A 13,360-nucleotide genomic window follows, 5' to 3' on the forward strand; every position below is an offset into this window, starting at 1 on the left:
CACAACAGCATTCAACCGGAGGGCAGACAGGGCTCGTGGCTTGGGTTCTAGAAGAGCGCCGTGAATATAATAAGATATGCGATGGATATAGATTGTGAGGTTAATTAGGTGGTTGAAGGAGGGGGGGCGGGGAGATGATGAAGAGACGGAGACAGATGGAGATGCGGTTCCTGAGTAAACAAATTGGCTGCTTGGGCGACCCAAAAGTTTGGGCTTGGCACTGCTATACTCTGCAGCCCAACCAGAGTCCGGATCCCTGTGTAATGTGTATTGCACTTGAGTTTCACCAATGCTAGGTTATTTGTTTTGACCAGTGAATTTATTAAAATGAGACTAGAGCTTTATGTTTGTTTGATTATACTATTTGTTTCGACTCCACAAGGAAAGGCAGCGTTATTTCGCCTACAGACTACATTCCCTTGTATTTATATATATATACAACACGCTCCAACAGTGGAATTATTAACTCCTCTTTTAGCAGTATTATGAGCCTGTTGAAAATCTAGTTTGATTGATATTCCCAAGAAACCATACACATAACCTATGTAATATAATAAGACAATATAATACAGCTCAACGCCAAACTTCATCTAAGGGGACCCCTCACCAGCTGCAGGTGCGGAGGCACCGGCAGTCCTCTCCAAGACCAGCCTCCGAATACGTCCAATATGTTCCTTCCCGTGTCCAGGTGTCTCAGAAGAGGGAATACCAGCCTCCGCCCTTCTCTGCTCCCTGCGCGCCACCTTCGCTGCCCTCTTCTCGGCGCGGAGCGCATCTCTCTCTTCTCTTGACATGACGGGAGGCCTGTTCTCGATAGACACGCCAAACGGCGTGATGATTCGCTCCACAACATGGCGCACGTTACGGTTTTTCGGGTACCCGGATGAGAATTCAATGACATCGCCATGGCGCAAAGAATTTCGCGGATCCGAGACCCTGAACTTGGTGACCTTAGGGTAAGACTTCCGCAAGAAGTCGTCCCAAACTGTGTGGCGAACGTCGACGTGAACGCAGCGGTCCATACGGCCGGCCGAAACGACTCTGCCTTGTTTCAGGGTGTAGGGGTAGGTGCGGAGAGACGGGGGGTCGGCGGAGGGTCGGATGCTTGATTCGGGAGATTCTGCTTGCTGTGAGGATTCATCCGCAGTGGAAGCAATGAGTCGGTGGGAGATAAAGGTTGGTCGGCCACATTGAAGAGCGGCAGGTGTTTGTGTGGGCAGAATTGAGGTTGGTCGGATGATGGACGATCGTAGGGGCTGCATTGCCCGTAAAAGATGTCTCGGCAACATCTTTACTCGCGCACGGGAACGAGCGCAACTGTCTATGCTGGTCAGACCTAAGTTTTTTCAGGGAGCGTTGAACATCTACTCACTGCGGAACAAATGAGGCGGCAAATATCGCAGTTGAGGAGCCGGGCCACAGCGGAATGGCGAGATCAATCAAGCTTCAGCTTAGCACGTCAGGATATAAAGGATTGAAACCCTATCTTTTCAAATGGTGGAGAGTAAACTCGAAGAGGATTGAGTCTTTGCCAGGTCTAGTGATACCAAGAATTTCCTGTCGGGGAGGTTTGCTGGTTTGCTGATTTGCCTTGTTTGCATTGTTTGCACACACTCCAATTTGGAGCCGCTATCCTTACCCTACACCCAAGACTCTCTGAAATCGGAATCCATCCCAAGCACTCTAGTTTCCTCAGAACGCGTTGTTATCGACTGTATAAATTCCTGAATTTGGGATAAACCGGCTACCGACAGCTACGACCACAAATTGCTGGCTCTCCAATCAGACTATGGGCGCGTAGCTACATGCCTTGCCTTCGGGGCTGCCGCTGGCTCTTTAGTTACTATATTCGCTGGCTCCATGGGAAATATAAATGGTCTGGAACCCACTAGACTGCGTGGACAATATTCTGGAGGAGAGGGCGACCAAGTAAAATTAAGGTGTGATGAATGGAGTATTTTCTATGAAGTAAATTTGTAATGTGAATCCATTGACGGTCATGAAATACACAGTTCCACGCCTTTAGCCCCTGTATGATAGGAGTCAGCTGCATATGCAAGGCCCCAACACCTTATCACTCCCATACCGCTACGTAGGGAACCAAAAAACAAATTATCCCGAAATATCATATGTGAGGTAGGGGGAATTAGGACCGTATCTAGCTTTGTGGAGCGGCTGACGGTCTGCCTTAAGCCACACGCATCCTACTTCGGCCAGGGCTGTCCTTTTCCATTTTGGCGGGACTCAGGTCGACCATATTTGACAATAATAAAAGCCTACTGTGACGTAGTTTCCTGGTCTGTAGATACGCCACCGTTCAGAGGCGTCTCCTTGGTGGGGAATTTCTCTGCTGTTTGCGCCGAGATTCTCTTCAGCTCGGTAACAAAGGATTGGCCCCAGAAGGCACTAAAGGGTATTAGCAGACGCGTTATATCAAGCCGAGTCTAGACAGACCTTGTATATTTGCTGACGTATTTGTCCAGCTTTGAAAAGTTCAGTGCTTTCTGCTCATCGCTCATTGTAACCGCTTCGTGATATGCCGCTGCAAGCTCTTCGGTGTTCCAGGGGTTGACAATTATACTGCCATTAAGACTCTGGGCAGCGCCGGCAAACTCAGACAGAACCATCGATCCGTGCCGCTTTTCCTGGGTGGCAATATACTCGTATGAGACGAGATTCATACCATCTCGAGTGGAGGAGACGATGCAAGCATCGGACACAGCGTACAAGGCGATCAATTCATCAAAATTGACCGACTTGTGGAGGAAGTGGATCGGCATAAATTCAACAGTGCCTGAGCCACCAGTTAGACCAAAACACTGTCAATAAGCTGGAGTTGACTCACCGAATTTCCCGTTGATCCTGCCGACGAGTTCGTTCACAACAGCCCTCAGATTTTGGTACTCCTCCACATCTTGCCGACTGGGAACAGCTACTTGAACCAGGACCACCTTTCCCACCCATTCCGGATGGTCACTGAGGAATACTTCGAGGGCGTGCAGCTTTTGAGGGACACCCTTAATATAATCCAGCCGATCAACACCCACCATAAGCTTCACACCCTGGAATTTCTGCTCCAGCGTTGCAATCCGCTTCTGGACCTTTTCTTTCTTCAACCCCTCCTTGAACTTGTCCGGATCAATACCAATGGGGAAAGCTCCACAAGCAACTATCCTGCCTTGGAACTCTATTCCATTGGGAGTAGTTGGTAGTCCCCTAGAAGTCATATTAGTTCCCGCAGTGCTGCATTGTTCATAATACAAGACTTCACATACAATAACCGCGAGCAAGCGCTCAGGAAGTGTCTTGTGTAATCATAAGTGTGGAAACCGATGAGATCGCAGTGTAGGAGTCCTAGTAACAGTTCGTTTCGTACAGGAAGAATCCGGTAAATCTCACTGCTAGGAAACGGGGTATGAAGGAAGAATCCGATCTTGATGTTTTTCTTGGTATCCCCGATCTCCTCTCGTAGCATCTCTGGAAGGAGCATCAAATGGTAGTCGTGAACCCAGATCAAGTCGCCATCTTGCACTTCACTTGCAACAGCCTGTGCGAAGAGGCGGTTCGCATCCTTGTATGCATCCCATGCGGACTCGTCGAATGTGATTTCACCGGGGTGGTAATGGAAAAGTGGCCAAAGAATAGAATCTGTTGGGCAGGGTTTTGTCAGCCTAATGGACTATCATCCTGAACTGTGAGACTAACTGGAGAAACCGTTGTAGTGTCGGTCTGCAAGTTCATCGTCAATGAACACTGGAATAGCACCGTACTCATCCTTTAACCGTTCTTTCACAATAGGTATCTCTTCTTCCGGGACTTCCAAGCCGGGCCAGCCGTACCATTGGAAAGTCGTGGTTTTCGATAAACCGCTCAGACCGCTAACCAAGCCGCCAGAGGACATGGAGAAGTCATATTTGCCATCCTCTGAGCGTTTTATCGTGATTGGCAATCGGTTCGAGACGAGGAGAAGCCTCGATTCATTTTGAGGGGAGTTTTCAACGCTGGGCATTGTGCAGGTAGGTATTGAGGCGAAGACCTGAGGGACAGCGAAGGACTGATGACGAAAAGAGGGCAGGCAGGAGTTTCAAAGAAAGTATACGCGCAGTAACCCTGTTGAGAATGAGATTAGTGCGGGGACTGAACAACAATTAGTGTTTAAGGAATGTTCATGAAAACACAAACTCCGGGGGTAAAATAATTGAAAATAAAGCAACACAAATAGGTATAGATGAAGCTAGGAGGTACGTGGGATGGCTTCACAGAATCATAGGAGAGTCCCGCTCTGCTCAATTGGCAGGTGCTCGGCTTACCGTTTCTTTTTGTCTCTATGCGCGGGGAGCTTTCGGCGAGTAAGGCTGATGAGGGGCAACACTAGGGAAGAGCAACAGAGCAGATAAGTGTCACAAGCTCTTCACTAACGAACGCATGAAGGCAAAAGTATATGGAGATCGGCTTTGGTATGGCCGTATCTTCGATTTGTAGTGCAGACGCAGCGCATCCAAGGAATGTTGAAGTGATGACGATACCACCAGATGCCGGGTCGGGACAAATTTGGTCCAGTAACAATGAAGTCACAGAATCGACCGCCGGGAGCTCATCCAACCACTCAGCAATGCGGCCCGGAGCCCACCGCCCCTTCCATGGAACTCTTCTTGGCCGATGCCAGCTCAGGCCTTTCTATTATTTATTTGTTATAGGTATTGCAATGTCAGTGGAGCTTAAAATTTCTGTATTTGCTACCGCGCTTGGCTTCTAGGCGGAATCTGCGCTGGATTTGCCAAGGTTACCTATTGCTCGTATCAAACGCTTGTGGCCTCAGGCTACGGAATACATCATACTGTGATGCTAAAATCCAAAAACATCGCACCCCCAAATCATAGGGCTGACTTCCCAGCGTTCAGGGTCCATCGGCCTGAGTCTGTATCGTGTATCACCCTCCCTTCGGCCTCCAACTTGTCCAACACCTGGATGACACCGTTGGCAGCGGGGAGATGGAGGCTCTCTGGGACATCGCGGTAGATGATCTTCACTACCTCAATCGGCGTCCATGCCAACTTTCGTTCAGGTGAGCGCTCCTGTTCCCCAACATCGAGTTTCCCGTAGCGAAGCACTCGGATTATCTGGTCTTCGCGTTCTTGTCGGTGCCGTATATACTCTGTTATCTTTGCGGTGGCGCTCTCCACCACTGGCCCATGACCGGGGTATCCTCGACCCGACACACGATTTTGCATTCGTCGTAAGCTGCCAAGGTAGGCCTTCAGGTCCTCAAAAACCGCTGTCCCATGCCCCAAAACATCTGAAAACCAAAATATCAGCAAATCTGCAGAAAAAGAAACGGATACTGCATCTACTCACTATCACCCGTGAAAATAGCATCCTCCTCCTCAAGCAGAAGCATCATATGGTCCACTGTATGTCCCGGCGTATGGGCCGCTCTCAGTGTTGCCCCCTCAACCTTGAATATCTGTCCATCCGCAATATCTACCTGCCCATTCTCGGGCTGGTGCTTGTAAATTGTCACCTCGGGACATAGTTTCAGTAAATCCGGAATGCCGCCAACATGATCATGGTGCCAATGCGTCACAAGAGCTTCGTGAACCGTCGCATTCTCGTCTGACAACACCTTCTTCAGATGTGTTGCCCATGACTGCCTACCCTCACCGGTGTCAATAAGGATGCGCCGAGGCCCCTGGCCAACTAAATAAGTATTTGTTCCTGCAAGAAAGCGTTAGACTCCAACTTTTCTCAGTCTGTTCTATGGCATGGAGTAAACCAACCTTGTAATGTAAACTATATTTTATAATGCGGCTCAAGTCAGCAACCTGGACCTTGAATCTGCCGAGTATATTTACTCATGATCAAAAGCAAGGGAGACGCCAATATGTTCAACTCACCTTGCCAGGATTTCCCCCAAGTATCCGCACCACCGAGGCACTGAGCCTCTCCACTTCAGGCAACGGGGCTAACTGAGCCATCTGAATGATAGAGATCCGCCCGATATCTCCTTTATTCTAGGAAAAAATAACCAACCTGTACATAAGAGTCAGTGTATGCGAAAAAGACAGCATGATGCAGTGAGCTCACAAGCTTATAGATAGCCGGGGGGTGGTTTCAAGATTGTGGGTAAATGCAATATGGAAAAAGATGGTGACACTAACAGGAAGTGTTAGGAATGGGGTGCGCCTTTCTCTATCAAATATCTTACCCCAGTTGCGTTGTTCCGATATGTTGAAACCACCGAGGCGGGGCAGATGCGGAAGGTGATTAATTGGCCTCGGCCAGTCGGCAGAGCACGCGATCTTATGTCATCGCCCACTGAGAGCTCGTAGATTGATAACCTTGAAGACACTATAGGTGTTTGTTGAACTCTCCGAGGCCCTATTGAGGGCTGAGTGTATTACCAAGGTCTCGTCGGCTGACAAGTTGATGCTCTACAAGTAGTCGAGGTGTAGCATCAATGTTTACAGTCATGAACATGTTTGAACTAAAGGAAATAGTATATGGTATGCTGCATCCAATCCCTAACATACAATAAGGGTGTAACAAAAAACAAGTGATATATCCATGTAGTCCACCCAATGGATGCCAAAACAACCCATGAACATAAAGCGATTCATAAAAATTTTCAGAACCTCACTCCGTGATATCAATCATAGAAAGACCCTGACAGCTCCTAAAACTGCCGTTCTCTCATCGCTGCTAACTGATCAAAGCACAAGACACATAATTTACAGGAGTCATTTAGTTACCAGAATTGCGGGCCATGGTGTTGAGGGCAGAGCCATCCTTGAACCACTCAATCTGGGACTCGTTGAAGGTGTGGCTGAGCTTGACATCGAATGAGGCGCCGTCCTTGGGGTGAACACGGAGGGTCATGGGCTTGTCAACAGCAATCTCAGTGCAGAGGAGGTCGACCTTGGCATCAGGAGGAATGCGGTCGTAGTCGGCGGGGTCGGAGAAGGTCAGAGGAAGCATACCCTGCTTCTTAAGGTTGGTTTCGTGCTGGAGAAAGTTGTTAGTCCTGAAAGCATCAACTAATCGGGATTTGTAGAGTGACTTACGATACGGGCAAAGCTACGAGTGATGATAGCAAGACCGCCAAGGTGACGGGGCTCGAGAGCAGCGTGCTCACGAGAACTACCCTCTCCGTAGTTCCAGTCACCGATAACAACCCACTTGACGCCGCGAGCCTTGTAGTCACGAGCAGTAGCAGGGACAGCATCATAGTCGCCGGTGAAAGCGTTCTTGATCTTGTTGGCCTCGCCGTTCTCGGCGTTGACAGCACCAATCAGCATGTTGTTGGAGATGTTATCAAGGTGGCCACGGTACTTGAGCCATGGGCCGGCCATGGAGATGTGGTCAGTGGTGGTCTTGCCCTGGCACTTGATCAGAATTGGGATGTCGGTAGCATCCTTGCCGTCCCACTTGTCGAATCCGGCAAGGACTTGCAGACGGTCACTGCTGGGGGAGACAGCAACGTTGACGCTGCTGCGGTCAGCAGGGGGGGCCTGGTAGGTGTCACGGCCGGGGTCGTATCCCCTGTTGGGAAGACCGTCACCGGTGGGGGCCTTGAGCTTGAACTCCTTGCCATCCTTGTCCTTGAGGGTGTCGGTAAGAGGGTTGAAGTTGAGGGTACCAGCAATGCTCAGGGCAACGACAAGGTCGGGAGATGTGACGAAGGCGTGGGTGGCAGGGTTGGCATCGTTACGACCGGTGAAGTTACGGTTGTAGGAAGAGACGATCGAGTTGGGAGTACCCTTCTTGACATCCTGGCGATCCCACTGACCGATGCACGGACCACAGGCGTTGGCAAGAATGACACCACCGAATTCCTCGAGTGTCTGGAGCTGGCCATCGCGCTCGATGGTAGCACGGATCTGCTCGGAGCCGGGAGTGACAGTAAAGAGAGACTTGGACTTCAGACCGTGATCGATAGCGTCCTGGGCGATCGAGGCGGCACGGGACATGTCCTCGTAAGAAGAGTTGGTGCAAGAGCCGATCAAACCGACCTTGAGCTCCTCGGGCCATTCGTTGGCCTTGACGGCTTCCTTGAACTGGGAGATGGGGGTGGCCAAGTCAGGGGTGAAAGGCCCGTTGATGTGAGGCTCGAGCTCGGACAAGTTGATCTCGATCAGCTGGTCGTACTCAGCACCCTCATCCTCGCGGAGGTCCTTGGCATAAGAGCGAGCGAATTCACCAATGGGCTGACGCTTGGTGACCTTCAGGTAGTCGTACATGCGGTCGTTGAAGGGGAAAAGAGAGGTAGTAGCACCGATTTCAGCACCCATGTTACAGATGGTGGCCATACCGGTGGCAGAGAGCGAGTTAACACCAGGACCGTGGTATTCGATGATAGCGCCAGTACCACCCTTGACAGTGAGGAGACCAGCGACCTTAAGGATGATATCTAAGAGGACAATTAGTGACTTGTTGTTCCGAAGCTCAGCCAATGCAACTTACCCTTAGGAGAAGTCCAGCCGGACATCTCACCAGTGAGCTTAACACCGATAACCTTAGGGGCCTTCAATTCCCAAGGAAGACCGGCCATGACATCGACAGCATCGGCACCACCAACACCAATAGCAGCGATCGCAAGACCACCAGCGTTAGGGGTGTGAGAGTCGGTACCGATCATCAGACCACCGGGGAAAGCGTAATTCTCCAGAATGATCTGGTGAATAATACCAGAACCGGGCTTCCAGAATCCAATGTTGTACTTAGCAGTCGAGGAAGCAAGGAAATCGTAAACCTCCTTGTTGATCTCGTTGGCACGGGCAAGATCCTTCTCACCACCAACCTGGGCCTCAATCAAGTGGTCACAGTGCACGGTGGTGGGAGTTGCGACGGAGGGCATTCCAGCGGACATGAATTGCAGAATGGCCATCTGAGCGGTAGCATCCTGGCAAGCAACACGGTCGGGGCGCAGCTTCAGGTAAGACTTTCCACGTTCAATGTCCTGGCCATGGGGATCGTCAAGATGCGAGTACAAAACCTTCTCGGCGTATGTGAGAGGGCGCGTGAGGCGACGGCGAACAACGTCTAGGTTCTCGGACATCTTCCTAATAAGTTGAAAATCATGTTAGTCAATGCCAGATATTTGGGCTCGGCCATATTGCAGCATGCATAAAATCGATGAACTAAAAGGAGGCTGCATACTTGTAGTTGATGTAGTTGCCCTGCAAATGCGACCGTTAGCGGAATTTGTCCGGCGCTACTAGCTCGACCGGGGCAACCGAAGATAACCACGGTTGCAGGATTGACCACTCACCTTTTCGTGAATACACATCTCGACCTTCTTGTCGAGAGGGTCAACGGCGGTGGCCATGCCCCGGGTCCCGAAAAGCTACATAGAAAATTAGTATTGTCTCGGCCTTCGAATTCCCAATATTCCTGGCTGGGAGCTGCCAGAAGGAGCTCTTACAAGACGGGACTTAGGGGCCTGTGATAAAACTGGGTTAGCCTCGAGACGCAAAAATCCTACACAAGCTGGAAAGTCCGTTGCGCACAACAGTCCCAATCCAGATGTGCAAAATGATAGATTCAGGGCGACTTACCAGCGCACCCATGCGCGCAAGCCGTGTGGTAATCATGATGGAGGCTCTCTATGCAAGATGGCTGGGCCACGACACACTGGAGAGCTAATCCAAACAGCAACTATAGCCAGCTTCAACCTGGGGAAGCAGCAAAAGATGGAGTGGAGAGTGAAGTGTGGGAAAAGAAAAGAGTTAGAAAACCCAAGGGAAGGTTGTCAATTAAAAGGAAGCTTGGGATTTCAAGTGCGAGAATTCCTGTTTGACCATTTGCGACCCTGCTCCTCTGAACCGGAGTGGAGGAACCGTAACCGCTGATTACAGTACAGCCGTCTGTACGCTTTCGGACCGCCCCAAACCAGACATGCAACCGGAGACATGGAAGACCTTAACGAGCTTTCTGCACAGCCATCGAGAGGAATGCGTTGCAGGATATGTCCAATTTGAGACCTCCAATCTACTCCCATTATCTATGAGCACAAGTATCATTTTTCCTATGGTTGAAAGGCTTTGCTGGGTTTGGTACGCTGGTATTGTCAGTTAGATTCCCATGGCGACCATCAATACGCTTATTTTGTAATTACGACGTCGGTAAGTTTGGCATGTGAGACCGGTAATTCGAATAGCCAATGAAAGCGATTTGATTACACCCATACTCTTTGAGAGCAGTCTTACATCATAGCTACACCACCGCGTGATACCACGTTCAATTCACTATATAGAGGCTCACATAGGAGGCTGACGGCCATATTAACGCCTAATAACCTCAATTTTGGATATTTGTTCCCCTATGGCCTCGCGCAGAAACTCAGGATCATGAGACAAAGATTACTTTGTTTCTCCCGCAAGTGGCCGGCGAGCATTCGGAGGGAAGGTGCCGAAAATAGTGGAATCGTCATAAAAATACCGCGCCAGCGATGGCCGTACGGAGAAACGCCCAAGGTGAATGCTGACTGAGCCGAGCGAGAGCCGAGGCCTACCGAAAAGAGTGCCTCCCGCGGCCCGCCGCCAAGAGCTGGTCGACCTGGACCAATCACAGCTACCGAGTTTTCTCACAAGAGCCCTTCCACGCACACAAGAGCGAACGGCTGATTCCTGACCCGCTTTCACATCGCTGCGGCCTTAGCTTTATTCCGTTTATCGGTCTTCGATCACATCCACAGACTCCATAGTCCATACTGAGGAAGAACGCTTTTGCGCACAAGGTTGGATCTACTTTGGGTCGATAATCTGCAAGATGGGATCCGTGAGGAGAACGAAGACGAAGCGCAGGACTAGGTATGATGATTCCTTTTCCACTGGTTAAATTACGGTGAATGAGAATTTGGCACTGACAGGAATTTTTCTTTCCAGAGACTATGACCAGGTCTGCGCGGATGTCAAAAGCGCAAAGCACCTTTCGCAATACAAGGCGACACAGGATCCCGAAGACCTCCCCGGCCTAGGGAGGCATTACTGCGTCGAATGCGCCAAATGGTTTGAGAGCGATTACAACATGGTGGCGCATAGGAAAGGCAAAAATCACAAAAGAAGGTCCGTCATTGTTGCCGGCCTACTCATCTGCACGAATCGAGCTGACCCGGGCTTCTTTTTGATAACAGAGTCCGTCTGCTACGCGAAGAACCGCATTCCCAGAAGATTGCCGAAGCTGCTGTGGGCTTGACCACCGATAATGGTGAGCGCCCGCAGGAGGGAGATGATATGGCCATGGATAACTAGACTCCCATGTCTGCGTGAAATGGGCTGTGGTCGGTTCTACGGCCACCAACAACCGTGACAGTAAAGCAATTACGCAATATGCGCTTTGCCTCTTTACAAATTACGTGGCAGGCAAATATTCACATCCTGATGCGCCTTCCTTGAATGCGTGGCGATAATAATCATATCAACGAAAAAGAGCTTGAAGCTCCATGTGCTTGAAAAAAAAAAGTTTCAGCCAATCACAACGTTTCTAATTTCGCACGACACGTGAATCAAGAAGTGCCGAATGTCGCCGGTTATGTTCCATGCCGCCGAGTCCGCCGGCACATTACTTGCGGTATCCCCGACCACTTCGCCGCTTATCGGGACATGTACAATGATACAGCTCCACTTTTCCCTGACATCGAAATGAATTATTTACAAAGAACCGCTAGCACAGGACACGTTAAACCTTGCATACTTAGAAAGCTGGGGCAGTTTTCACCGGGGACCGTTATAGTCATGGCGTACTTAAGTGGACTCCAATACACAATGTTATGATATGAGTTTATGACACTTATCCCTCATTATCTCGTATCCATGAATATCTCCAAGCTTGTAGTACTAAGGTGCAGCATAGGATTTGTAGTATTTGGTGTTCTATACCAAGCTTCCCCGAAGCATCAACACGGCAGGCTGATCAAGATCAATTAATGTTTTAAGCCATGTGGAGCTTGGTGTCCGTAGTTCCTTGTCGTTGACTCCAGATTCCAGAGTATATAAAAGGTCCAAGAGCAAGGATATATATATTTGTCTTGACATGACATTTGGTCTAAAAGCAAAGCCACCACAAGTTGCATGGTTTTGTACTGGGTCAATTGGATTTCCTATATACCGGACAATGCTCCAACGCTGTCAAATGTCTATTATGTACTTTTGAGGGGTTGATCCCAGGACCGATTCTGAAAATATTTCATAAGCCACTCATATGTCGCCCACTGATTCAAATTGTAAGCAATCAACCCTTGAAGGAAGCGAAAATACATACCTGAGCCCCATTCACAATGAATGCTCGCAGACTGCATACCCCTAGGCCGCGATAAAAGGCCTTGAGGCCCTCGATCCGATATACTTCTCGCGCCAGTTTGAAAGCACCAAGTTCTGGTTTGTTGGTTTGTGATTCTAATAACGTCCGGCCTTCGGCATAAGCTTCAATTGTATTTGCCTGCATCCGTGTTTTTATCACGTCAAGCGGGAAGACGGAAGCCCAGGTAACGATTCCAGCAAGACCACCGCAGAAGAGGACTTTCAGCGCGGCGCTGTTTGAATCTTCATCATCGGGGGAGGCCATTAACCTCTTGCAATATTCGTAAGACCAGAAACTGTGGCCTTGGGTAAATGAATGTTCGGACACGAGATTGGCCCGAGGCAAAAAGAGGTCGGGATAAACTTACTAAAAACCATAGCCTATAGAGTCCCTGGCACAGGTTATTCCGCCAGCGAAATACAAACCCCTCCAGCCGCGATTCCGAATGATGTCCTTCGCGACGCTCCAGGACGAAACTTCTGGGCGAGCGTCAAGCTGGGCTCGACATTTGATGAACTCCGTAGGTGCAGAGACAGTCCAGCTGGCAATGCCACCTAATGCTCCAGCAAGCCATAGCTTGTATAGGGCACAATTTTGAGGATTTGTGGGATCAGTGATGGAATTATCCAAGAGCATCAGTGACCGATTGTAGGACACGAATAGTAAGGCATTGAGGGCCCCATATCCAAGAATTGGGGCCGCAGCACCTGGAAATATGTCAATACAATCTCAAGTTACACTGATATCAACATACCTCGCACGAGAGAGCTTGTGCTTTCGAATCGAGTCAATTGCCGAGGTTCCACAGAGCCATTTGCAGAGCTACTCGCTTGTAATCGGACTTTGATGAGGTCAAGAGGGTTTCCGATAATTATGCCAATGGCGCCGCTAATATAGCCGGCCCAGAAATCTGATGACATGGGGCAGAGCACTCAATCCGCAGGTACTACTCACTACCAGGGGGCATGCATGCAAGGTCCACGGATCCAGCATCTGGCTATGCATTGCGGGGGACAGCGGGCTTTATCTTATCAGCACGTGACTACGCGGTCTTTTGGCGTTT

At 49.7% G+C, this 13,360-nt stretch overlaps 6 protein-coding genes across 6 annotated transcripts; 1 reads left to right on the top strand and 5 right to left on the bottom strand.

The window, feature by feature from the left end:
• Nucleotides 1–590: 590 nt before the first annotated feature.
• On the bottom strand, nucleotides 591–1,289 carry APUU_40864A (uncharacterized protein; the record flags this gene model as incomplete). The annotated part of the gene is made up of 1 exon (XM_041703983.1): nucleotides 591–1,289. The coding sequence occupies one exon, from the start codon at nucleotides 1,287–1,289 to the stop codon at nucleotides 591–593; it is 699 nt and encodes a 232-aa protein (XP_041556614.1).
• Nucleotides 1,290–2,276: 987 nt separating this feature from the next.
• APUU_40865A (glycosyltransferase family 20 protein) lies at nucleotides 2,277–4,009 on the bottom strand (the record flags this gene model as incomplete). The annotated part of the gene is made up of 5 exons (XM_041703984.1): nucleotides 2,277–2,406; nucleotides 2,455–2,794; nucleotides 2,846–3,216; nucleotides 3,276–3,648; nucleotides 3,706–4,009. The coding sequence occupies 5 exons, from the start codon at nucleotides 4,007–4,009 to the stop codon at nucleotides 2,277–2,279; spliced, it is 1,518 nt and encodes a 505-aa protein (XP_041556615.1).
• An 865-nt stretch (nucleotides 4,010–4,874) lies between these two features.
• On the bottom strand, nucleotides 4,875–5,975 carry APUU_40866A (putative metallo-beta-lactamase domain protein; the record flags this gene model as incomplete). The annotated part of the gene is made up of 4 exons (XM_041703986.1): nucleotides 4,875–5,296; nucleotides 5,356–5,715; nucleotides 5,778–5,790; nucleotides 5,895–5,975. 4 exons carry the CDS (start codon nucleotides 5,973–5,975, stop codon nucleotides 4,875–4,877), a joined length of 876 nt encoding a protein of 291 aa, XP_041556616.1.
• Nucleotides 5,976–6,741: 766 nt separating this feature from the next.
• acoA (aconitate hydratase ACO1) lies at nucleotides 6,742–9,590 on the bottom strand (the record flags this gene model as incomplete). Its single annotated transcript, XM_041703987.1, has 7 exons — nucleotides 6,742–7,002; nucleotides 7,062–8,407; nucleotides 8,461–9,059; nucleotides 9,157–9,176; nucleotides 9,269–9,343; nucleotides 9,422–9,439; nucleotides 9,555–9,590. The coding sequence occupies 7 exons, from the start codon at nucleotides 9,588–9,590 to the stop codon at nucleotides 6,742–6,744; spliced, it is 2,355 nt and encodes a 784-aa protein (XP_041556617.1).
• A 1,177-nt stretch (nucleotides 9,591–10,767) lies between these two features.
• On the top strand, nucleotides 10,768–11,249 carry BUD20 (putative C2H2 finger domain protein; the record flags this gene model as incomplete). The annotated part of the gene is made up of 3 exons (XM_041703988.1): nucleotides 10,768–10,808; nucleotides 10,884–11,063; nucleotides 11,132–11,249. 3 exons carry the CDS (start codon nucleotides 10,768–10,770, stop codon nucleotides 11,247–11,249), a joined length of 339 nt encoding a protein of 112 aa, XP_041556618.1.
• An 887-nt stretch (nucleotides 11,250–12,136) lies between these two features.
• On the bottom strand, nucleotides 12,137–13,217 carry APUU_40869A (putative mitochondrial carrier protein; the record flags this gene model as incomplete). The annotated part of the gene is made up of 4 exons (XM_041703989.1): nucleotides 12,137–12,208; nucleotides 12,259–12,592; nucleotides 12,665–13,004; nucleotides 13,052–13,217. The coding sequence occupies 4 exons, from the start codon at nucleotides 13,215–13,217 to the stop codon at nucleotides 12,137–12,139; spliced, it is 912 nt and encodes a 303-aa protein (XP_041556619.1).
• Between the last annotated feature and the right edge of the window lie 143 nt (nucleotides 13,218–13,360).

This window comes from Aspergillus puulaauensis, chromosome 4 (assembly GCF_016861865.1).
Source record: "Aspergillus puulaauensis MK2 DNA, chromosome 4, nearly complete sequence".
In the NCBI taxonomy this organism is placed as follows: Eukaryota; Fungi; Ascomycota; class Eurotiomycetes; order Eurotiales; family Aspergillaceae; genus Aspergillus; species Aspergillus puulaauensis.